Below are 25863 nucleotides of genomic sequence, written 5' to 3' on the forward strand. Positions count from 1 at the left end.
TATCTTTTCACCCCAGGGTAATAATTTGAACATTTTTGTTAGAGGACCACAAGGCAATGCTACATACAAAATATCAAAGGTCTAGGTCTTGTGGTTTTAGACAAGAAGATTTTTAAAGTTTTTTTCCTATATGTCTATGTAAAACTTGTGACCCCCGGGGCAGGGCCTCTTTTCATACCAGGGGCACAATTCGAACAATCTTGATAGAGGACCATAAGATGATGTCACATGCCAAATACCAAGACTCTATGTCTAACAGTTTTGGACAAGAAGATTTTTAAAGTTTTTCTTTTCGGTTGCCATGGCAACCAGAGTTCTGCATGGAATTAATTTCTTTGAACAATTTTGAAAGGGGACCACCCAAGGATCATTCCTGTTAAGTTTGGTGTAATTCTGCCCAGTGGTTTTCAAGAAGAAGACTTTTTTAGAAAATGTTAACGGACACACGACGCACGACGGACATTGAGCGGTCACAAAAGCTCACCATGAGCCTTTGGCTCAGGTGAGCTAAAAAGTTACAAAATAAGCTATTCATAGTAACATAAAAGGGAAGTAATTTAAAAAAAATATTGTAAGTGAACAAAAAGGGATCTGCCAAATAAAAACAAGAGCCATCCAGAACATGTGCTCTGTATGTCGTCTCGATGTGGTGAACATTTGTGTCAAGTTTCTTTGAGATCCGTCAAGGGGTTCAAGAGTTACAGAGCAGACACGAAATTGGTAAGGGACAGACGGACACCGGGGTTATAACATAATACATTCCTTCGGGCGTATAATAATAAATACTTTTTTCTGTCAATTTTTAACTGTTTAACCAAACTTTTCAATGCAACTCATGTATCATTACCATCATGGAAGCACAAATTTTAAAGAGAACAGGTCTTTAACAAGGGTATTTTCCCCTGAATAGCCTTTGGTTATGGAGTCTTAATTATCAGAAAAAAATATTTGATTCAAAATAATTCCCATATCTAAACAACTAGTCATTGCAACAACCTAATTATATTTCCATTTTGCAATGCCGTCAAAACGTTGTGACCAACAGGTCCCCTATCACGCCGTGTATATTTCCCCTTTTAAGATGGAAGCAAATACTGTTCTATAAAGATGTGCTAAAACTATATTTTGCACTCCTCATGTGTCCCACTGGGCCATTAGAACAAACTACCCATTCCAGGAAAACAAAGCTGATATCTAATTCCACCCTTAGTTGAGTTGGTGGGCCCAAGGATAGGTGGCTGGGACGATTGATTCAAAGCTACTCTGCCACACAGCCCCATTCGCATGTACTAAGCGGAGATTTAAATAAAGACTCGAAGAATAATACGTTTAAAACATTTATCTATTTAACATATCTGAATATAGTTAATCAAAAACAATAAACAATGCCATTTTCTATATTTGAATATCATTGCAAAGTCACCAGATCTTCAAGTTTTATCTGTTAAGAGAAATAAACAATAATACAATGGTGAATAACTTATCTGAGAAGAGTCTCACCTGACCCCAACTTCACAAACTTTTAAAAGCTAAATGTACACTGGAGAGAGTTTCAAATAAGCTTACAGCTTCTTACTCAATCCTGTATGCTTTTTTGATATATGTACATGTTGTAAATGAATTGTGATTAATAAAATATTGTTTAAACCAAATGTACACTGTCTATTTTTAACAGCATTTTTTTGTACATTTATTCATCAATATACAAAGCAAATATTAAGAATAAAATAATCCACTGGATTACATTTAAAGCACCACCATCTGTATTTTTTAAACTACAGATGTTTCTGTAAATTAGCATTTCATTGATATTTGAAATTTTTGGCAATATTCATAAAATATCACTGGTATAAAAGTTTTCAAAATTGTTGCATTACTACTAAAGATTTTTGGCAATATCCATTCAAATATACATAATGAACCTTTACCAAATGTGTGTATGTTACTTACACAATAACATTATGTGAAAATAAAGCTGACAATGTGGTGACAAGTCACTAACCTTGGCAATAGACAACATCATTAACAATAACTTTACTTCATAGACTGATACATTTTCCTTTAAGATGGCCAATGTTGAACAGTAAATGACTGAGTCTGGAAACCAGTAATTGATTGACTGTTTTTGCACAATCTCGAAAATGACCAATGGCAAAGCTGCATTCATAACTGTTACAATGGTTTTCAAACTCAATTTCCCTGATAAAGTGCTACTGAGCACAATCTCAAACTTGACCAATCGCAAAGTTACAGACTGGCTTTCACACTCAATTTCCCTGATAAAATGCTACTGTGCACTAACTCAAACTTGACCAATGGCAAAGTTACAGACTGACTTTCACACTCAATTTCCCTGATAAAATGCTACTCACATGTGCAGTAACTCAAACTTGACAAATGGCAAAGTTGCATTCCTTGACTGGTCCCTAAACTTTCCAAACTTGAAGCCAGACTTCTGACCCAGAAACGTCTCAATGTTACAAAATGAAAGTGTTCCTTTGTATTTGTCAACTTTTGAAGCAATCTGGTTCTTAAAACCTTATGTGATAGCTAAGTACAAGCGATTTTTATGAAAGAAAAAAAACCTTAAGCATCTGTATAAAAGTATTTCTTTTCTCAGAAATGATAACTTAATATAAAATCCTGTAATCATTTTACCAAAACAAAGAAAATAAACATAAGCTTTTCTGTTTTCTGATAAGACTCATTATGTCACCATTTCAACATAGCATGACATTAACACACAAGCAATTCTGTTTAAAAACATCATCTTTCCCGTTCCCAAATGCAACATTTTTGTCCTCCATTACCATTTTAACAAAAGTATATAACATATAATTGTTTTCTTTTTTTTTAAAGTAAGAAATAATGATTAAAGAACTTTAAAAACACATCCATTTAGGATAAATATTTCATTGTTGCAACTTGTATGCTAATATCAAATCTGATTAAATGTAACTTGGATCATGACCATTTTTAACTGTGCACATGCAGCTCCTTTTGTAACTTTATGTTGCACAAATTTCCCAGCATGCATTTTAGGGACAAGAACTTTCGAATAACAGTGCCCTCAACTTTTCCTAAATGTTTGCCAACAGATAAACCAAAGAACTGAAAACAATAAATGCAATGAAGAACAAGGAGCTGCGTTCAATAAACGCTTGATGCCCCCGGTGGCATCCTTGTCGATACAAATCAACTTAAGTCCAAAACGAGGTCAAGGTCAAACTGAGGTTAGGTGATGTTTGAAGATGAGGAATGGTCACAGGTTACATCTGTATTACCGGTAGTATCAATTTATTCTTGTAAGCAGTATTGATGCTAGACGAAACGGTCCCATTTGGTTAACCAAGAGATGGCCCATATAAAACAACCTTAGTCCAAAATGAGGTCGAGGTCAAGGTCAAGGTCAAACTGAGGTCAGGTGATGTCTGAAGATGAGGAATGATTACAGGTTACATCTGTATTAGTATCAATTCATTCTTGTAAGCGGTATTGATGCTAGACGAAACAGTCCCATTTGGTTAACCAAGAGATGGCCCATATAAAGCAACCCAAGTCCAAAATGAGGTCAAGGTCAAACTGAGGTCAGGTGATGTCTGAAGATGAGGAATAGTCACAGGCTACATCTGCATTAGTATCAAGTCATTCTAGTAAGGGGTATTGATGCTAGATGAAACGGTCCCATTTGGTTAACCTCATACGGACGGACGGACGAACGGACGGACAGGACAATCACTATATGCCTCCCGTATCAGTAGATGCCGGGGGCATAAAAACTGTACATCTGTATATCAGATTAAAATCTGTCTGAATACAGCTTCATGAGGCGTTGTCACACTTCCAGTAGAACAGAAATATTACCATCTTAACATTTCTCGTAATTATCATGCATATTTTAATTACTATATACATAAGTAAATTCTTGCTTGGACTGTTTTTCAAATGTCTAAATGAAGTGTTTTTAAAGTTGTTGAGTGTGATCTTCACACAATCTCTTGACATTTATGACCTTTATGAGGACGCCATACAGTAATACCTATTAATTAAGCACTAAATCCACACTGCAGGGCAGTAACAAGATGTGCAACAAAGTTTCTGCATAAGCTCTCTGTCTATTTAAAATTAAAGATCTATTGTTCAGAAAACAAGAGCACCGCCTTGCGGGTGCTGACGCTCATCTGATTTTTTTTTTGTATAATAGAAATATTGTCCTACCCATGATTTTCTAAGTCTAAAAAGGGCCATCATTCTTGCAAAAAGCAGGATAGAGTTATGTTTCTTGATCTACAGTGTCCACTTATGATTGTGAAAAACTGTTGCAAGTTTTAAAGCAATAGCTTTGATAGTTTATGAGAAAAGTTGCCTTAAACATAATACTCAACCAAGAAAATGATTTTCTAAGTCCAAAAGGGGCAATAATTATTGCAAAAAGCAAGATGGAGTTATGTTGCTTGCTGTACAGGGTCAGCTTATGATGGTGAACAAGTGTTGCAAGTTTCAAAGCAATAGCTTTGATAGTTTAAGAGAAAAAGTTGACCTAAACATAAAACTTAACCAAGAAATCTGATATTTTCTAAGTACAAAAGGGGCCATAAATCTTGCAAAAAGCAAGATGGAGTTATGTTTCTTGCTGTACAGGGTCAGCTTATGATGGTGAACAAGTCTTGCAAGTTTCAAAGCAATAGCTTTGATAGTTTAGGATAAAAGCTGACCTAAACATAAAACTTAACCAAGAAAACTGATTTTCTAAGTCCAAAAGGGGCAATAATTCTTGCAAAAAGCAAGATGGAGTTATGTTTCTTGATGTACAGGGTCTGCTTATGATGGTGAACAAGTATTCCAAGTTTCAAAGCAATAGCTTTGATAGTGTAGGAGAAAAGTTGACCTAAACATAAAACTTAACCAAGAAATCTGATATTTTCTAAGTACAAAAGGGGCCATAAATCTTGCAAAAAGCAAGATGGAGTTATGTTTCTTGCTATACAGGGTCAGCTTATGATGGTGAACAAGTCTTCCAAGTTTCAAAGCAATAGCTTTGATAGTTTAGGAGAAAAGCTGACCTAAACATAAAACTTAACCAAGAAAACTGATTTTCTAAGTCCAAAAGGGGCAATAATTCTTGCAAAAAGCAAGATGGAGTTATGTTTCTTGATGTACAGGGTCTGCTTATGATGGTGAACAAGTATTCCAAGTTTCAAAGCAATAGCTTTGATAGTTTAGGAGAAAAGTTGACCTAAACATAAAACTTAACCAAGAAATCTGATATTTTCTAAGTACAAAAGGGGCCATAAATCTTGCAAAAAGCAAGATGGAGTTATGTTTCTTGCTATACAGGGTCAGCTTATGATGGTGAACAAGTCTTCCAAGTTTCAAAGCAATAGCTTTGATAGTTTAGGAGAAAAGCTGACCTAAACATAAAACTTAACCAGGCAACGCTGACGCCGACGCCGACAACCGCTCAAGTGATGACAATAACTCATCATTTTTTTTCAAAAAATCAGATGAGCTAATAAAATGGACGTCTATATATCATACATGTATATACCAAGCAACCTTTGAAAGACAATAGTCTTAACAAAATTAAATAAATTTGTAATTGGTCCAAAGCAAAAGATATCTTGTCTTTTGTATAGAATTACTGGCCCTAAAATTGGGCATAACTGAGATTACATTATCCCATTTATGTCATGTAATACAATGGTTGGCTGTAAAATTCCATCTTGTGCCTACATATAACCTGAATGAGCTATATTCAAAGAGGAGTAGACAAAGTCAACTACACTGTATTAAACAGCATACCCTAACATAACATGAAATCTGTTATTACTTTACATATGACTGTGCAATGTAACAAATTCTGTATGAAAGCAGCTTTCCTTTTAAATGAATATGTCATTATACTTCAAATGTAAATATCTCAGGTCAGGCATTTTCACTAACTTTTCAAGAAGAAAACAAATATAAAACAAGTATAATACAGATATTTCTTCAGAAATGTACTGGTAAAACAATATCTTATCAAGTTAAATGCAAATGGTATACTGGAGAAAAACTTTGTTACAAACAACAAAAATTGCATATTGAAAGCATCACAACAGTTTAATACACTTAAGAAAATGTTCTCAAGTACTTTTAACAATATAGACTGTCCTCCCCTTTTTCATCTGGGTGTCTGCATTCTAGACCACTCTCACAAAACTTTGTGACTCACAGATTTTGAATGTCCAGAACTTTGAAATGTTCAAAAGTCGTAGTAATAAGACAAGAATGGCATCACAAAAAATATGCATTTCTGAGGAATAGCTTCAAGTGAGAATACTCAAAATAGTTGATGTTAAGTTCTGACAACAGGTACACAGTGCTTAAGCAACTGTTCCAGACAAGATCAAGGAATAAGAAAGTGTAGTTTTTTTCTGATATAAACATTACTAGGATAAAACTTGAAATGTATATATGAGCCATGCCATGAGAAAACAAACATAGTGGCTTTGCGACCAGCATGGATCCAGACCAGCCTGCGCATCCGCGCAGTCTGGTCGGGCTCCATGCTGTTCCCTTTTCAAGCCTATTGGAATTGGAGAAACTGTTAGCGAACAGCATGGATCTTGACCAGACTGTGCATATGCGCAGGCTGGTCTGGATCCATGCTGGTCGCAAACCCACTATGTTGGTTTTCTCATGGTGCGGCTCATATATGAAACTGGGCTCCATGTAAATTATATATGGAAGCTGATGCAAATACTGTCTGGTTAACAGTGACATGACTTACTGAGTTGTGTCCCTTTGCTTAATAAAGCGCCTTTATGACTATCTTACAAACTCATGCTGGTAAAATATGTTTGTTGTACAAACGTTGTTACTACACGGAGTTTAATTTACTAAGAATTTTATCAAATTGGAAAGAAACTATCAACAATAATTGTTGCTGTTTCCTCTTTAGAAGTGTTGTTAACCCAGGTTATGCACCATAGTAAACAAGTAATTACGATCTAAACTGAACCAAAAATCTTGAATTTACAAGTTTAAGACACTTACAGTTATAAATATATGTATATATATCTATAACTGAAATGAAATGTTTATCAAAGGTTTTGCATTTTCATTTACTTAAACGTGAAATAACAAATCACCATATCATATACACCTATTGATGCTTGCCAGTTAATAGTCAAAACTATTGACTGTCTGAAGGCCCGAGAGCCTATAGTTTTGACTATTGCCCTGCAAGCCATTCTTTAAGTGTTCTGTTACATGACAATATAAATTAAGTTTCAGATTTTTTTCAAACTTTTTTGACTTATTAGCCCTTTAACCCTTAGCCTGCGGGCAGCAAGTGATTCTGCCTTTGTGACCAGTGCAGACCAAGATCAGCCTGCTGGCAGCAAGTGATTCTGCCTTTGTGACCAGTGCAGACCAAGATCAGCCTGCTGGCAGCAAGTGATTCTGCCTTTGTGACCAGTGCAGACCAAGATCAGCCTGCTGGCAGCAAGTGATTCTGCCTTTGTGACCAGTGCAGACCAAGATCATGCAGTCTGATCATGGTCTGCACTGTTTGCTATTCAGTCTGAATCTTTTTGGTAAGCACCCCTTTTAACAGTTAATAGTACTGTCCAAAGTGAAAGATGGACAAGTTCATTATAGAAATTTAGCATGGTAAGGGTTAAACATGTGCTGAACAGAGACCAGTCATACATCACAAATTAGACCAGCAATGGAAATAAAACTCGTAAAAATGTATTTCCGTTCTGCTGCAAACACAAACTTCAGTCATCAATGTGTAGTTAACTGTTAAAAAACAACATAGTTTTAACACAAACTAATAAGATACTTAAAAATGTTAACAATTCCATAACCCAATAACAATTTAATTGCAAGTACCAACAACATTCTATTGCTTTCAAAATATTTAACCTTTAGCCTGCTTGCGACATGTGATTGTCTTTGCAACCAGTGCATGCACTGTTCGCTATTCAGTTAGTAAATTTTCAGTGAACACCCCTTTGGATAATAATTATTGCCCAAATTGAATGATGGACTAGTTCATTTTAGAAATTTAGCAGGCTAAAGTTTAAAGTAACATGTATCTTTACACTATTGTTAATAAATGTACAGGTAAACTGAGTTATCAACAACATAGAGGTTACTTGTGTAAAAGTCAACAGTGAACATTTAAACATGAGAAAACAGTATATTTAGCAAAAGTTTGCTGAAATGCATACTACATATAACACTTCTGTTTCAAATGAATATACGTATATTTAAAATGCATGTATCATAAATACGGAAGTCTGAAATGCAATAAACTATTAACAACTTTTCCTTTACATACATGTCTTTAATAGCTGTACCAATGCAAATTGCTCATGAACTTTTGTTCGAAATGCATATTGTGTAAACTTCAATATCTGAAATGTATAGGACAGTATAAAACTTACTTAAAATACCACTTTATAAAAAAAAAACTTTTGGCAAAGGAATGTTAACATTAGCACTTAAATTATTATATATACACAGGTAGACATCTAAAGAAAAACTGCCAACAAATGCAGTATTTCTTTTAGAATAAACTCTCATTTTATGTAAAATATTTAAGTCCATAATATGTACAAAACATGGCACACATATAGGCTAATGTCTGCTAAAAGCAATAGAAAATGTTGTGATTTTATTTTTATGTGTACATGTAGTTCTTTTTTTGGACACATTTCATCCTTATGAAATAGTTTATTATAAAGAAGGAAATTTTACAAGCACACATGCTCATACAAGTATGAAATCACAACATCTCTAATATCTCATCTTCAGAAGGAATAAAAAGAATCTTCTGTATTTATTTTTCCAAAATAAGGACTTCTTGTATCAGGTCTTTCAGTCAATTCATTGCTCCATTATGAAACTATTTATGCTGTTAATGCTTGGTTTAAGAACAGGAATGCTCAAAACGAAAACACTACATTTGTTTGTATTTATGTACCTACAAATCTTAGGTTTTTACAATATCAAAAATTTATTTTAAGTTGGTTGGTTCTGTAACAAACAGCTTTAGCTATTTATAAATATTGACCAAATTTTCACAACGTAACAGGCATTTACTGTTTTATGAATAAAATGTAATCTGAACCAAATGTGAGAGTGTGAAAATGTCCGAGGAAGGACATATATTTTTAAGCTGATATGGAACATATTTTCAGGCCATTAAATATAACTCACGAAGAGCATAAAAATGTTCGTTGCATTTATATGATGACTGAGATCAAAATGAACAGTCTAAAATGAAAAATCTCTATCAAAATATGAAACTTTGTAAATATCTAAATAACAATATATGAACTGTTCTAAAGACAGCAATAAATGAAAACATGAACAGATGTGTAACAAGCTTTTCCAACCATTGAAGCAAATAAAGTTAACATATTTATCTCACAGTGAACAATTCGGTGGTACATCTAACTATTTGGTAAAACAATTTTCTTTTAATTACAACCCCACTGTGATGAACACTCAGACTAGGTGTAAAAGAAATCACAACAGCTGTTTTTATAGACACAACTTTCAAGAGTACTCATGTTGCCCATTTATTATGTAAACATTGACCTATGAAAATGGTCTGTCCCATACATAGATTACCTATTAGATTGGCATATTTGTTTTGAGAGATTCTATTTCATGTAACATACAAATCGCTTAAAATCGCATGGAGATGAACAAATTGTCCAGCGTTTCTAGCAATCAAAACATAAAAATCTATATTAAAGGAAAACTACCAGGGACAACATGAACAGTCAGCCCAAGAGTAGAGGCTTTGATGCTCAAGGAAGGGGTGTTTCACTGTAATTATAGTGCATCCAAAGTAATTTTAATCAGTTCCTTACCAATATCATTACATGTAACATGTCCATGGTTACTGAAATTCAGGCCATTTCATGGTTTTAAAGTTTACTGCCTATAAATCATTCAAATATGTACATATATCTATCTATTACATTTGGAAATACGAGATTTATCAGTACTGCCTGACCCATTATGGCCTTTATAATTCTCACAATGTGTAAATTTTACCATACTACAAATTGTAATATAAACTTTCAATGTTCAGTTAAGTCATGTGTCTGATTTCAATGTGACAATGTGTTAAAATTGTCAGTATATATGTTTTTATTACTGAAATGCCAAGTAATTGATTCCAAATCAGTTGTATTAAGGACTGGTATATCAATAACAAGGCTATTATGAACACACATTAAAGTAATAATGGCAAAATGTACAATAGGTACAGTCTATAATCTATTTGTTATAATAATGATCTACATTTCTCCTGTCATCATATTGCCGTTGGTTACTGTCCCTTGCTTCAATATAGCTTGAACGCTTGTCTTGGTACTGAGGTGGAGCATTGTATGCAGGCGGCTGAGAGCTGTAACCAGAGGAGGTGGATGAAGAATAGGTTGGGTGGGTCTGGGAGGAAGCAGGGTAAGATGTATGACTGTATGACTGGTTAGAAGGGGTGTTTCTGTGTGATGAGTACTGGCCTTGAGGTAGAGGTGTGGGCGGGGTATTTTGGCTTGGGTAGCGTGATCCATGTGGAGAATGATCCCTAACATTAGTTTTTGCTGGTGTTGGGTTCCTCACTGGCATGTTCTGATAAAATGGAGGAGACTGAGAGCTGGATGGCAGTGGGCGCTGATTCTGTGAGGATGATGGGGTACTGTAGGCATTAGACGGTCGTGAAGTTTTGTTTGAACTTTGTGCACTGTAATCTGGGTAGGAAGATTGGGAATAAGCATGAGGGGGAGGAACTGGGTAATCATAACTTGAACTGACCATATCTTGTGAACGATTATGACTTGAACCATATTTTTGTGATGTTTGACTGTTATAATAGTAACCTGGAGGGACATTCTCATACGAGTTGTCTCCCATATTACTAGGAGCAGGGTGATTCTGATAAACTGGCACATTATGACTGACTGATGACTGGGAGTCAGATCTAGGATACTGATTTCTGGGTTTAGGACCTGGAGACTGGCTACGTTGCATGTCTGCTGCCTTTGGTGTCACTGCCCTCCTGACAGGACCAGGAGAGTGACTCCTGGGTTCCATTTTCTGAGTGACATTTGGAGGCTGACTTTGTTGTTGTGGTGTTGGGGTTACTGGGGTTGACCTTGATGTGTGTACATAACCATAACGACCCTGTTGACTTGAATAATGTGTGTTTGGTTGTGGTTGACCTTGAGGTTGGGAGCTGGACCCAGGGGGAGGTCTCTGAGACTGAGTAGTTTGGGGAATCATCCCTTGATAGGGCCCAGAATATTCATCAGGTCTCCGTGCATCATGCCCGGAGTATGTAGGTGTAACCTGAAAAACTGTATGACCTCTACTATTATCAGTCCTCTGTATGTAAGCCGCTGGCTGACCAGGCCCTGGCCCCAGTAGTTCTGTGCTTGACCTCAAACCTTGTTCCGGTCCTGTAGAGTATCTGTCTCCTATAGGTTGCCCAGATGGACTTTTCTCTGATGTCTCTGGTGGGGTGCTCTTACTCCGTACTGGCTGCAGGTTTTCATAGACTGGAGGCTGCATAGCATTCTGTGCCTCCTGTTGCTGCTCTGCTTTCACATTGCCCAACTTCCTCCATACAACCTGTAATGTGCAAGCCATCTAGATAACTGCTGATTGCAGAAGAAATATTATGTAAAATTGTTTACCCAAGGATCTGGGTCTTGCATGTGAAAGTCTTATAATGGTGGTCATTTTCCCAAAGTAATTTGATATCCAACCAGGCCTATTAAAGTTCTCAACCCAACATAAGTTTTTAAACACACTAAAAAACTGAACACACAGAGGTAACACTACATGCCTGCAATTATTAACAACACAGGCATAACAGCACAATATAAAATAATGTTAAGCAGTCTGTAAAACACTTTTCATCATATCTTTAAAAGAAAACACAGGTATTCTTAACAAAGATCCATAATAGTTTCCATACCAGTACTAATTAGTTCTCTGTAAGTAAATAAACAACTATGTGACATACAATGAATCAGAGGTAGAGGAATGACAGAATGCTCGACTAGTTCAGACCCTTCCACATAATACTTCGCTTACAAACAAGAGCTTCATCGGACAAAAATGCTTGATTATTCGGCAGCCTTGTAAATTGAATGCATATAAAAGTAGAACAAGAGCTCCGCAAAGCGGGGCAATATACGCCCGAAGGGTTACATCAGAGGATGGGAGCAAAATTTAAAGGACTTGAAGTGTGAAGCCAAAAGGACAGGAACAACAAAGGGAGGAAAGTCCAAAAAAATTCTAAGCCCACAAAAAAAATCCTTACAAGGTAAAGGTATGTCAAAATACACCTAAAAATTGGATGTACCATCCATGTTGTACCACAGAAAAGTGGTCCCATTTTTTCTCTACTGTCAATAATAAAAAAGTTAAAAAGTTTCAAAATAAGCTATTTATAGTAACGTAAAAGGGAAGTAATTCAAAAAAAAATTATTGTATGTGAACAATAAGGGATCTGCCAAATAAAAACAAGAGCACTGCAATCATCGCAGCAGAGTAATAAAAACAAAGCAGTCATATATGACTTTTGACCCCTTAGTGTGACCTTGACCTTGAAGCAAGTCAACCGGAATATGCGCTCTGCATGTCGTCACAGTGTGGTGAACATTTGTGTCAAGTTTCTTTGAAATCCTTCAAGCAGTTCAAGAGTTACAGGGCCGACACGAACAAACTGATATGACCTTTGACTCCTAAGTGTGACCTTGACCTTGAAGCGAGACATCCAAAACATGAGCTCTGCACGTCGTCTCAGTGTGGTGAACATCTGTGTCAAGTTTTCTTGAAATCCTTCAAGGGGTTCAAGAGTTACAGAGCCGAAATTGCTAAAGGACAGATGGACACCAGCGTCATAACATAATACGTTCCTTCGGGCATATAAAAAGGGGCAAAATTTTGTAAAAAAGCAAAATAGAGTTATGGGACCTGTCCAATGTAAGTCAGTTTATTACAGTGAGTAAGTGTATTTAATTTCGGGACACCGACGCTGATGCCGGCACCAATGCACAGGTGAATCCAATAGCTCCACCTGTTCTCTTTACAAAAATTTTCTACTTTGAAAACGGCGCATATTATTTGAAACTGTAAGTCAGGGCTATGAAACCTATTTAAAAATGGTCATTCATGATGCAAAAGACTTCTGAAGTGTTTGAAAAGCATTCCTGAAAAATCTTATTCATCAAAATCTAAGTGAAGATGTGTCATAACTTTGCAATACTGTAGGCCAGATTTGTGAAAACCCACCATGTGTGGCCACTTTAAGATGCTAAAGATGTGTGTTAAGTTTGAACACATATAATCAAGTATTATGAAACCTCCCACTTTGTGAAACCATTTTATAATGCCAAAGAAGCATTCAGCCCAATAGTTTTGAGAAACCTGCTTTACATGCATTGCTTTCATAAAATGTCTATGTTACAAAAGTGTACAATTCTGACAAAATATAAGCTAGAGTAATGGAATTTGTCCTGAGGGGTCAAATCATGACTACAATGGCACGTATGAAGTTTGAAAGCATTTGGCCATGTGGTTTTTCAGAAACCTGCTTGTTTACTTTAACCTAAAATTCTGTGTGAAAGAAGGCATAGTTTTCACACAATCAAAGCTAGAGTTATGTACCTTTTCTGGGAAGGTCATACCTTGATACTAGACTACTAGACATTTGTGAAAGTTTAGAAGCATTTGACCAAGTAGTAGTTTTTGAGAAACCTGTTTACATGCAAAACTTAACCTAAAATTCAGACCAAAAAAAAAGGCATGATTTTGACAAAATCAAAGCTAAATTTCTGTAACTTGTCCTGTGAGGTCAACAAATGATGCTGAACTCTGTGTGAAGCTGAAAGCATTATGGCCTAGTAGTTATTGATAACCTGCTTACATGCAAAACTTTTGTGATGTGGATGTCGACAGAAGGGTGACAAGAAAAGCTCTACTATTTGAAATACTTCAGAGATATACAAAGAAACAATATAAGACAGGATAGTTTGAGAAGATACATTAACATTCAGAAGCCTGTCACAACACTTTAACAAATGCTTACAAAATCTGAACCCAATGACCTTGACCTTTTAGGTACATGAACCTAAACCAAACAGAATTTGCCCTCAACTAAAACCAATCTTAATCTGAGGTTTAATGATTATAAAGGAAGTAGTTAAGAAGAAACAATGAGACTGAGAGCCTGCAATACAACTTTAACCTTAACCAATTCTACCCCAGTGGCATCATACCAAAACCAATCTTTACACAAGGTTTGATGAGAATGGGGGCAGTAGTTAAGAAGATATAACAAATTTAAAAAAAAGCTTGCCATCAAACAAATACATTACCCAACCTTATTCTTTGAATAATTGCACTGAAAGCTGCATAAAACTCTATGGATCACCTTTTTCTATTTTTCTATTTACATGTACTAGCAAATTCAAAGTAATTATTAAATTTCAAAAAACTTTAAATACATCTGGAAGCTGTCCTCAATATTACCTCAAATATAGTAAATTAGCCTATATTTACTTACATTACACATTTCTCTGACAATGGCCTTCTCTTTATCGTCCAGTGTGTTCTCCTCACCCACCGCAGTCTGGGGTCTCTCCAAGTTTTCATGTACTTCTAACACCTTCAAGAAACAAATAACATTTGAGCTATCACTGAATGTGTTAAGAATTATTAAGATTACATGTGTTTCTAAATGTTGGTTTCCTTGATTAATTTCTTCTTTTTATCAAATTTATCTCTGATCAATGGCCATAATAACTGAATTAAATAACAAGAATTAGATACAGTTTTGAAGAGTTTTATTCATTTTAATCTCTTTGAAATCTTGTTTGTTTGAAGCCAAATATAAGTTACTTATGGATTCCTTGCTAGAATAACCAACTATTCCATTATGTCCAATTAAGGTTTTGGAGTATATCATCAAAGCACAGAAATATTTGATAAACTAACATCTTTACCAACAATCTACCTGACCATTACATGCTCTGTACAATGAATACTTAGCGTATGTTGAAAAAGTTGTTTCCCTTCAAAAACGAATGCCAGTTGTAAAGAAACAAGAGCTGTCCGTAAGACAGCCAATGCTCGACTATTCGTAATATTGTCCCAGAAGCAGGAAAATATTACCCAAAATGTTAAAATATCAAAAGAGTTTTAAGTTCAAAAGGGGACATAGTTTGAACCAAAATGCAGGTCAGAGTTATGGGACTTGATGCTATCAACTAGTTTTATAACCCTGAAGACACATGTGAAGTTTCAACTTAATATCTGCATTTGTTCTGCAGATAGTAACTTGCATGCAAAACTTTAACCAGAATTTTCTAAGTCCAAAAGGGGGCATAATTTGCCCAAAATTGCAGGTGCAGACACTCATCTGTTTTTTTTGTCCATGTATAATAGAAATATTGTCCTACTCATGTGTTTTTACGATATTTTCTAAGTCTAAAAGGGGCCATAATTCTTGCAAAAAGCAGGATAGAGCTATGTTTCTTGCTGTACATAGTCAGCTTTTGATGGTGAACAAGGTTGCAAGTTTTAAAGCAATAGCTTTAATAGTTTAGGAGAAAAGCTGACCTAAACACAAAACTTAACCAAGAAATCTGATTTTCTAAGTCCAATAGGGGCCATAATTCTTGCAAAAAGCAATGCAGACAAAGTACTTGCTGTGCAGAGTAAGCTTTTAATGGCGAATAACTGCTCCAAGTTTTAAAAGAATACCTTCGACCGTACAGGAGAAAAGTTGACCTAAACGCAAAACTTAACCAAGAAATCTGATATTTTCTAAGTCCAAAAAGGGCCATTATACTTGCAAAAAGCAGGATGGAGTTATGTTTCTTGCTGTACAGAGGCAGCTATCAATGGTGAACAAGTGTTGCATGTTTTAAAGCAACAGCTTTGACAGTTTAGGAGAAAAGCTGACCTAAACATAAAACTTAACAAGGCAACACCAACGCCGATCAAGTAATGACAATAACTCATCATTTTTTTCCCCAAAAAATCAGATGAGCAATGACTGGAAACTGTGTTCCACCTAGTTATGTGAAATTTCAGCACTTGGACATTATTGCAAATGTATCAAAACAAAGATTGTACTCTTCTTTGAAAATGGTGTTTTTTAAAATTGTTGAACTGTCCGGAAGTGTGGCCCCTTTATGCAGTCCCTTGCAAGAACTCTACGTATATATCAGTATACTGATAATTGTTTTGTAGAGTAATACACATAAGGCTAAGCGTTAAACAAATTGGTTGTATTATCCAATTATGCCTATTAATCAGTTTGAAGATCTAACTGATTTGTTCATCATTAGTGGGTAAAGGCTCTAACATTTCAGCCATCTTTTATGAAAAAAAGGGAATTTTTATGGCTTGTGCAACTGAACAGAGTGGAACAATGCTGATTACAGTGAGCCCTTCTTTACCTGTTATAACAATATCTTACCTTCATGGCATGTACAACAGCTTCTGGTTTGTGAGGATTGGTTCCTTGGCCTCCACTATTGTCCACAGCTTGTGTACCATCAGGACCAACACGCTCGGTACCAGTAACCTGAAAAATGACAACTTCATATCTAAATTTAGATACTTGTAAGAGATTCTACTGCTAAAAATTACTACTGTACTATCACAATGTAATTTTTTTTTGGTTTAAATTTCATACTGCTTTTTCTGAAACATTTACAGCTGTTTGTAGGATTTAAACAATTCCTGAATACAGTAATGCATTCTTGTAGTCAAACGCCTCAAATCAGGACCAGTCCTGCTCAATATGTGGTGTTTCTTTTCCTTGACTCTCAGTGCGACAGCTAGAACATCTTACCTGAATATTCAATATGTGGTATTTCTTTGCCTTAACTGCCGGCATGATATGAAATAGCATCTTTCCTGAATAATCAGGTGTTTCTTTGCCTTAACTGTAGTGTGACATTAAAATCAACTTACGTAAATATATGGCGTTTCTTTGCCTCAACTGTAGTGTGACATTAAAATCAACTTACGTAAATATATGGCGTTTCTTTGCCTCAACTGTAGTGTGACATTAAAATCAACACGTAAACATATGGCGTTTCTTTGCCTCAACTGTAGTGTGACATTAAAATCAACTTACGTAAATATATGGCGTTTCTTTGCCTCAACTGTAGTGTGACATTAAAATCAACTTACGTAAATATATGGCGTTTCTTTGCCTCAACTGTAGTGCGACATTAAAATCAACTTATGTAAATATATGGCGTTTCTTTGCCTCAACTGTAGTGCGACATTAAAATCAACTTACGTAAATATATGGCGTTTCTTTGCTTTAACTGTTACAAAGTGTGACATTAAAATCAACTTACCCAAGTATATAGCATTTCTTTGCCTTAACTGTAGTGTGAGATTAAAACCAACTTCACTGAATATCTGGTGTTTCTTTGCCTTAACTGTAGTGTGACATTAAAATCAACTTACGTAAATATATGGCGTTTCTTTGCCTTAACTGTTACTAAGTGTGACATTAAAATCAACTTACCCAAGTATATAGCATTTCGTTGCCTTAACTGTAGTGTGAGATTAAAATCAACTTCCCTGAATATCTGGTATTTCTTTGCCTTAACTAGAGTGTGACATTAAAATCAACTTACCTGAATATATGGCATTTCTTTGCCTTATTGTAGTGACATTAAAATTAACTTACTCGAGTATATAGCATTTCTTTGCCTCAACTGTAGTGTGACATCAAAATCACTTACCTGAATATCTGGTGTTCCTTTGCCTTAACTAGAGTGTGACATTAAAATCAACTTACCTGAATATATGGCATTTCTTTGTCTTATTGTAGAGTGACATTAAAATTAACTTACCTAAGTATATGGCGTTTCTTTGTCTTAACTGGAGTGCAAGATTAAAATCAACTTACGTAAATATATGGCATTTCTTTGCCTTAAATGTAGTGTGACATCAAAATCACTTACCTGAATAGCTGGTGTTTCTTTGCCTTAACTAGAGTGTGACATTAAAATCAACTTAACTGAATATATGGTATTTCTTTGTCTTATTGTAGAGTGACATTAAAATTAACTTACATGAGTATATGGTGTTTCTTTGTCTTAACTGTAGTGACATTAAAATCAACTTATGTAAATATATGGCATTTCTTTGCCTTAACTGTAGTGTGACATTAAAATCAACTTACCCCCAAGTATATAGCATTTCTTTGCCTTAACTGTAGTGTGACATCAAAATCACTTACCTGAATATCTGGTGTTTCTTTGCCTTAACTGTAGTGTGACATTAAAATCAACTTACCTGAATATATGGCATTTCTTTGCCTTATTGTAGAGTGACATTAAAATCAACTTACCGGAGTATATGGCGTTTCTTTGTCTTAACTGTAGTGCAAGATTAAAATCAACTTACCTGAATATAAGACATTTCTTTAACTTAACTGTAGTGTGACATTAAAATCAACTTACCTGAATATATGGCATTTCTTTGCCTTAACTGTAGTGTGACATTAAAATTAACTTACCTGAATATATGGTGCTTCTTTGCCTTAAGTGTGACAGCAATATCATCTTACCTGAATATGTGGCGTTTCTTTTCCTTGATTGTCAGCATTTCTGCCAGTTAGCTGGAAGTTATCAACAGATATTATCAATAAAACTTATAAACATGCAGGATGGAAACAGCAGTAAAACATTATGGACAATTGTTGAAATATGGACTCTTACTTCTTTCATCATAAAAATCTTAGGAATAATAAAAAAAAAGATAAATGGTTTGAATTAAGGTAAAAAATAGAAAACAGCATCAAAGTTCTTACTTAAATACATTGTTCAGGTTGAACACAAAAGTTCAAATTATTCAGTTCTGAATATAACCAGTATGTTAATACAACCAAGCAGTGTAACTGTTTAGGTGTTACAACAATAATGAAGGTAAGAACTATTCAACTGTCATTTAATTACTGTAATATTGGCATGCATGGTTTCCAGTGGCCCAAATTTTTTTGGCCACAAAGTATAGAAGTCATTTTTATAGTTTATTTCATCACCTTGTCTATGGCTAAACAGGCACCTAAAACATATAATCAAGAGCGCGTTTAAATTTTAAACAAATCCAATAAATCAAAAATCCAAGCTGAAAGTTACACAGGCATGACAGGGAGTAGAGTAAATGATGCCTCAATAGCTGACAAACTCTAATAATCAAAATTTATTTTATACATGTAAATAATTACAAGTATCTCATATAACTGACGATATTAGTTTATTAACCAACCTTTGAAACTTTCTTCTTTTCCTTCTCAAGGTGCCGAACTTTGTCTTCAAGCTGGCGTATATAATCATTTGTTGCTAAAAAGTATTATGAACATATTATTCATTAAAATACATTTTTTTATTTGAAATATTAAAACAATTTCTAGTTTGTCTGGTTTAGTTTAATTTTAATTTTTAAGTAATATTCTAACTGTATTTAACTGACAGCAGTCATTCATCCTAACTGCTTTGGAGTTTCCTGAATTTTTTATCAGAACATTGTAAATTTATGTTATAAATTGACAACTTCTTCACAGGAAACAGAAGGAAGAAAAAAATTAATGATGACAAAAAATTTCTTTAATCCATCTGTTCCTAAATGGCCTGGCAATCTTAAACTTTCCATACCATGACGATATCATGAAAACTGAGTGAAAGACAGTATATTTATACCAGATTCAGTGTCTGCATTGGTGCTATTGTTCTGGAGTTGACTGACTGGTACAAGTTCAATGTCATTCTGATCCTCAGTTCCTGCTACCGTGCTACTACTGCTTCCATCACCCTCATCACGAGGCTGACTCGCCCTCAAACGTTCTTGATCCAAGTAAAGACACAGCTCTTTCAAATCAAGGTTATCAGATATCAGCTCCTGCTGTTTTGTTTCAAGCTCTTTCAACTTTTCCTGGTATGCTGATACTTCACTTCTCATCACACTCGCTGTATAACGACCAAACCTCTGCCACTCTCGTGCAAGCTTCCTGCCACGTTGCCGATCATCGTCAAGGAAACAACATAAGTCACGCAACTCTTGATTATCATCTTGTAGATTCTGATTGATATCTTTCAGCCCTCTGACTTCTAACAGTAAAATTTGCATTTTTTTGTTCACATCTTTAACAACATTTGAATGTTCTGCTATGACGTTTCGGTTTTCTACTTCAAGTCTCCGAATAATATGAAGGAGATCATCTGGGTTACGCCTTATCAAGTCTTCATCTGGAGTCTTGGCGAGTGCAAGGATAGATGCACTCTGGGTGATAGGTTTGTATGCACTAGGTATAGGGGTACTTCTAGCACTCGAGTTAGAAATACTAGATGAAGGAATGGATGATACACTACCTGTCTCCATAATTGTAACGAAAAGAAATCTGAAAATAAAAAGGAAAATTTAAACATCTCTAATCTATAAAAAGTCATACAGAACAATGTTAACATTTCATCTGCCATTGATTTAATTTAATTGGCATTTCAATTTCTGATGAAGATTGTGGCTAAACAAATGTGAACATTTTGGTGTGGAAAAATGAAGTGACATTTCCAATTTTAATGTGTGTACAATCGAATATATGCTACACTGCTTTGATTTTTTCCATTTTCATCAGGTACCAGAAAAGTCACAAATTAGCTACATAGCTAAATCTTAAGCTATATACAGCTAAAATCAGCTATAAAACCAATAATAACACTGGTAATTAATGCAAAATAATTGTCAAATCAAATGCAAAATGGTCATAATCGCATTTGAATGGTTTATAAGATGAAAGACAATAATTACAAAACGATTCGTACATTTTCAATAAAATGCAGCAATATTTTGTGATAAGTCATAATCATTGAAGAATACATGTATCACTTGAGAAAATCATTGCATAATTTAGTAATGACTTATCGCAAAAATTCACAACATGTATTAAACTGAAACTGCACAGATCTTCATTGTCCACCTACAAATCACAAGGCCGGGGTTTGTGCACCAGTAAGGACCATAGTATTTTCTCTCACAGGGTTTACTTTGAATGTAACATGTAACATTTTCAGACAAGAGCGGTAGCATGATAGATTACGTAATACACAAATATATCAGACGGATGCACCAATTTTTTTTCAAATTTGCTGTTACTGTTGCATGACGTTAATTATTCAAATCAGGAATCATGCATTGTGAAAAACTATGAGGTCTAATTAAAGTTGTTTCACTTCTTAAAAATAGTCTATCCCCTTGGGTTCTTCAATAATTCCTGCAAACTCTTTGAAAATGACAAATTTCAACAAGTTAATAAAATGTCCGACATTGATATAACTGTAGAAAGTGTTTAGAAAATGCTCAAGGATCTAGCTCCAAACAAGGCGTCTGGTCCAGATCAGCTGTCGCCAAGATTACTTAAAGAACTTTTTAAGTCGGCTAACAGCTATTCATAGCTAATGTTATTATGTTTGCAACCTGACTATAAATAAAAATTTGTATCTTGTATCTCTTGTATCATATGAACTCCTTTTTTCCCCGCACAATCAGATACTGGAACACCTTAACTTATAATATCAAGGACAGTGTGAACCTTCAGTGCTTCACATCTGACCTAGACTCGTATATGTACTAATGGGAAACAGGCTGATTCGGACCATGGCTGATTCGGCCAAGGCTGATTCGGACCAAATATTTTGGCTGATACGGACCAAATACTTTGAATAAAAATAGAAAACTGCCATATATTTTGGCTGATTTGAACCACAAACTTTGATTAATGAGTCAATAAGGACCATATATTTTGGATGATTCTGTAATGTTCAGGAAATAATGTTGATAATAGGGATTTAACTTGAAGAAAGGATGTTTAACATAAAATATACACAGTACAAGCAGGTAAGAAGTTTTGACTAGCTAAAATGCATCAGTTATGCATCTGATAAGCATTTTAATTATTCTTTACATTAGAAATTATACTCAATACTCATAAATGTTATGTTTACTCATGATATTAGTGTCAGGAACAATCTGGACTGAATAAGCCAAGTAAATTTGGGCCGAATCAGCCATGGTCCGAGTCAGCCTGTATTCGTACTAATGTCATCATCCTGTTTTTATTTTTAACAAACTGTATATATTACTGCTCTAACTCCCTTAACAACATGAATATCATGTAACATAGGAACATGCTTTTGAACAACTGCCCCGTCCTCCCAGTTATGATCAGAAATTGATTGTTGGGAGTATCTCCGTAGTCTAGATGTAGATGAACTCAAGTTTTAACCTTTTTATATCACCATAGCTATTTTCACAGTGTATAGACTCTCTGTACGCCCAACCGGAAGTCGCCAGAAACTAGGCGTTCAGAAATCAAAACACAAAGTTTTGCTGTCGCGGATGGCTTGGATTTTCATTGATTATTTCGTTAATATCGTATAAAGTAAGTGTACTTTTAATCAACGTATTGTTTAAGAGCTACTGTTTACGTAGATACCAAACACGCCTATTAAAACTCTTAATATACTTCATTTCAAGTCAAATTACATGTGGGTATTTGTTCGATTTTGTAATAAAACTATCAATTCTTTGAAATGCATATATCTTGAGCTTTTGCAAATAATTAAAACCTTTGCTACTTCGTAGATAAATATCTTACGCATCGATAAATACTAGCATGGCTCTATGGTAACGAATGCGTTTGTAGGAAAATATGTTTTTCTGAGACATATATGCCGATTACACTGTCCCACTAGTCGATACATTACTGGCCCACTAATCGCAATTTCTAAAATCCGGACTGAACGCTTAGTCGAAAAACTGTACGCCTATTCAGAACTTCTTTTCATTCATGTATTTCAATAATTTGACTTTGTGTTATGATAACCAACAGTTAAAAAGTAATAGTTATATTATCTTTCGTTTTCGTAACAGTCACGGACCATTTTATATGTTATTACTGCAGTTTCGAATCTACTTTTCGTAAAGGTTAGTGTTTATTAGTAAGTAATTATCAAATCAATTTAGTCTAGCGCGGCACTGCCGCGCGACTAATTCAATTTGGTAAATGCGTACTAATAAACTCTAACCTGCACAGTGTATAAAATTATTTTTTGTAATAATGACTAGATTCTTTACACATAAATCACTAACGCATCATTCATATAATCGTTACGTGGCACAACTCAGTGTTTGATCAATTTCCGGCATCTCAGGGACTTGTTCGAATTTTACCTCGGGAACTTTATCATCATTCACAGAAGAAACAGCTGCCGTAATCGCTACAAATCAAAATGAAAATGACCTGGCTCCTAACGTTTACATCAGTTGTTCTACACGTATAACTAACCACCGTCTTGGAAGATATATGAGCGGACTCGTTTTAGACACTTTGATTGTACAAAGTTTTCATATAGACAGCGCGTTTGTCTGTTGGCGGAGCTTAAACTCAAAAAAAAAAAATTCAAGAACAACACAGAGTGACATTCACCTTGGGTATAATGGGAAGTCCCTGCATAAAAAGGCTTTGTTTGCACAATGTTTATGTGAAGTTACAGTAAGGTATAAGCAAAAGTAAAACAAGAAAAAGATGTGACAGAAAAAAGGTTGCCGAAAAACTTAACTTTAACCGAAACCAGGGCGAGTAGAATAGCACCGCTATTCCCCGAATAGTCGAGCTGAAAATACAAAGGAAAAAAAACAGTGTCCTGTCAAGCTGAGCGGAATAAATATATATTTTTCTCGTATGTTAACGGAAACACGTACACAGATTATATTTCTTGTCCAAGACAAGGACGTCGTTGGTGAAACAGACCAATAAATACTGTTTCACTGTCGCAAGTAAAATACAAAACAAAACTTATATTTATAAATTCAATAAGTACAGTGTATAGAGCCTACAAGCCGACACGTCGTCATTTCTTTATTGAATAGGCGTACAGTGTTTTGGCGAATAGTGGGACAGTTTTACAGAAAGTTTTGCGACTAGGCGGTCAGTGCATAATTCAGATGCATGTTGAATTAAACAATATTTAAACTATTCAGGATTGTAAATTCATATTTGTAGGTATAAACTCACTTGCATGGATTTATAATTTAACATTCGGAAGCGGTTCTGACATGTATTTCACTCGCAGTTCCTAAATAATGGGCATTTTCAGCCTGAATGTATCGTCTTTTGCTTTGACCTGCTGGGTTTTTGGTGAAAATACGTTTTAATTTCATGTGTTAATGTCTATTTAACGGCAGTTTGTTGCAGAGACATTTATCATACATTGAAAAATATATACAACAAGAATATTTATTTCAAAAAGCCAAAGAAAAACATAAAAATACTCACTACCGACAGCTTCCAAAAATTTGAAAAACGAAAGTGAACGCCTAGTTATTGGCGACTTCCGTTTGGGCGTACAGAGAGTCTATACACTGTGATTTTTAGTTTCTTCCACTCTAAATTTTTATCACTATATTCTTTCTCTTTTTGATTTTTACGCGCAAAACGTCTATGTTCCCGCAAGGGGTTTGCCGTCTACGGAAGATAGATAGATAGAATTCAGAAAATGTAAATAAAATCAATGTCGGAGACATTGTTCTAAAGATTACAAGGACTAGTCAGGTTACCCCTATTTGGATTGTATAAAGATGCCTTTTGTATTTTATGCCGCAAATATATTTCAAAAAGAATTCGAAAATTGTGTTATAATAATTAATGTATCAAACGATATGAGCTGTTGATTGATATACTGACATAACTGTATGATATGCACTGATGATGAGCACTGTAATAGTCTGTACCTCACCTGTTTTACCAGATTACCGCTTTCAGCGGAAATTTACAAAACAAAAATAAAATTGATTTTCAAATCTAACGTGGGCAGCTTTCTATAAAGTTGATATTCCTGTCAAATTACCTGTGCTTTTGTTTAAATATGAAATAAACATACCTGTCTATATTAAAAAAATACAATCAAAACAACATGGCGCCGGAAATTTTGACAGGCGGTGTCCAGGTAAAATAACTCCGGAGAATAATTTCCGCCTACGATACGGCATCCGTCTCATATTAGTTGTTTACGTCATACAAGATACAAAAAGCTTTATTTTATGTCGGACGTTTCGGGACAGCGTGGTAACTTTTGACTGTCGCTGTCTCCAGGACTGCAACTAAAAAATACCAGGTCTTAAAGCAAGTCATCCCGATAAGCCAAATGAGTAAGGCTAGATGCCACGTAGAAGTCTACCAGTTGTTTATAGATTCACCTTTTCCGCACAACAAATCCCTTAATATTTAAATATAAAACAATATGACATTCCATATGATTTTTTTTTTACATTTTCTGAATTATTGAAGAACCCGAGCGGATAGACTATTTTTAAGAAGTGAAACAACTTTAATTAGACCCCATAGTTTTTCACAATGCATGATTCTTAGATTCCTACAGTAACCAAAGCAATATAGTAAGTAACCCCAGTAACCAAATGTATATAGTAGGTTACAAATGGACACACTTGTGCAGAGGTGCACATTTTGGGCCATATATGATGATTCCTGATTTGAATAATTAACGTCATGCAACAGTATCAGCAAATTTGAAAAAAAATTGGTGCATCCGTCTGATATATTTGTTTATCGCATAGTGCGGCAATTTTCCTTTGATCTTTGCAGCATGTTATACATAGTAACACACATTATTACTACAAAACTGTGCTGATATCTTACAAAACTGTTGCGATATATATCAACACGGAAATCTCTATGGAGTTTCATAAGAAAAAAAGTGTTCCGATATATATCAGCACAGTAAAACTGTTCCGATA

The 25863-nt window shown here is 35.0% G+C and overlaps 1 protein-coding gene across 1 annotated transcript; it reads right to left on the minus strand.

Annotated features, from left to right (window-relative positions):
- Positions 1-1324: 1324 nt before the first annotated feature.
- On the minus strand, positions 1325-25053 carry LOC123526497 (uncharacterized). Its single transcript, XM_045305672.2, has 7 exons — positions 24990-25053; positions 19755-20452; positions 19324-19397; positions 18623-18673; positions 16505-16612; positions 14585-14686; positions 1325-11640 (listed from the first exon to the last, which is right to left on the minus strand). Exons 2-7 carry the CDS (start codon positions 20431-20433, stop codon positions 10288-10290), a joined length of 2367 nt encoding a protein of 788 aa, XP_045161607.2. The 5' UTR covers positions 20434-20452; positions 24990-25053; the 3' UTR covers positions 1325-10287.
- Positions 25054-25863: the final 810 nt, after the last annotated feature.

This window comes from Mercenaria mercenaria, chromosome 1 (genome assembly GCF_021730395.1).
Source record: "Mercenaria mercenaria strain notata chromosome 1, MADL_Memer_1, whole genome shotgun sequence".
NCBI classification, from domain to species: domain Eukaryota; kingdom Metazoa; phylum Mollusca; class Bivalvia; order Venerida; family Veneridae; genus Mercenaria; species Mercenaria mercenaria.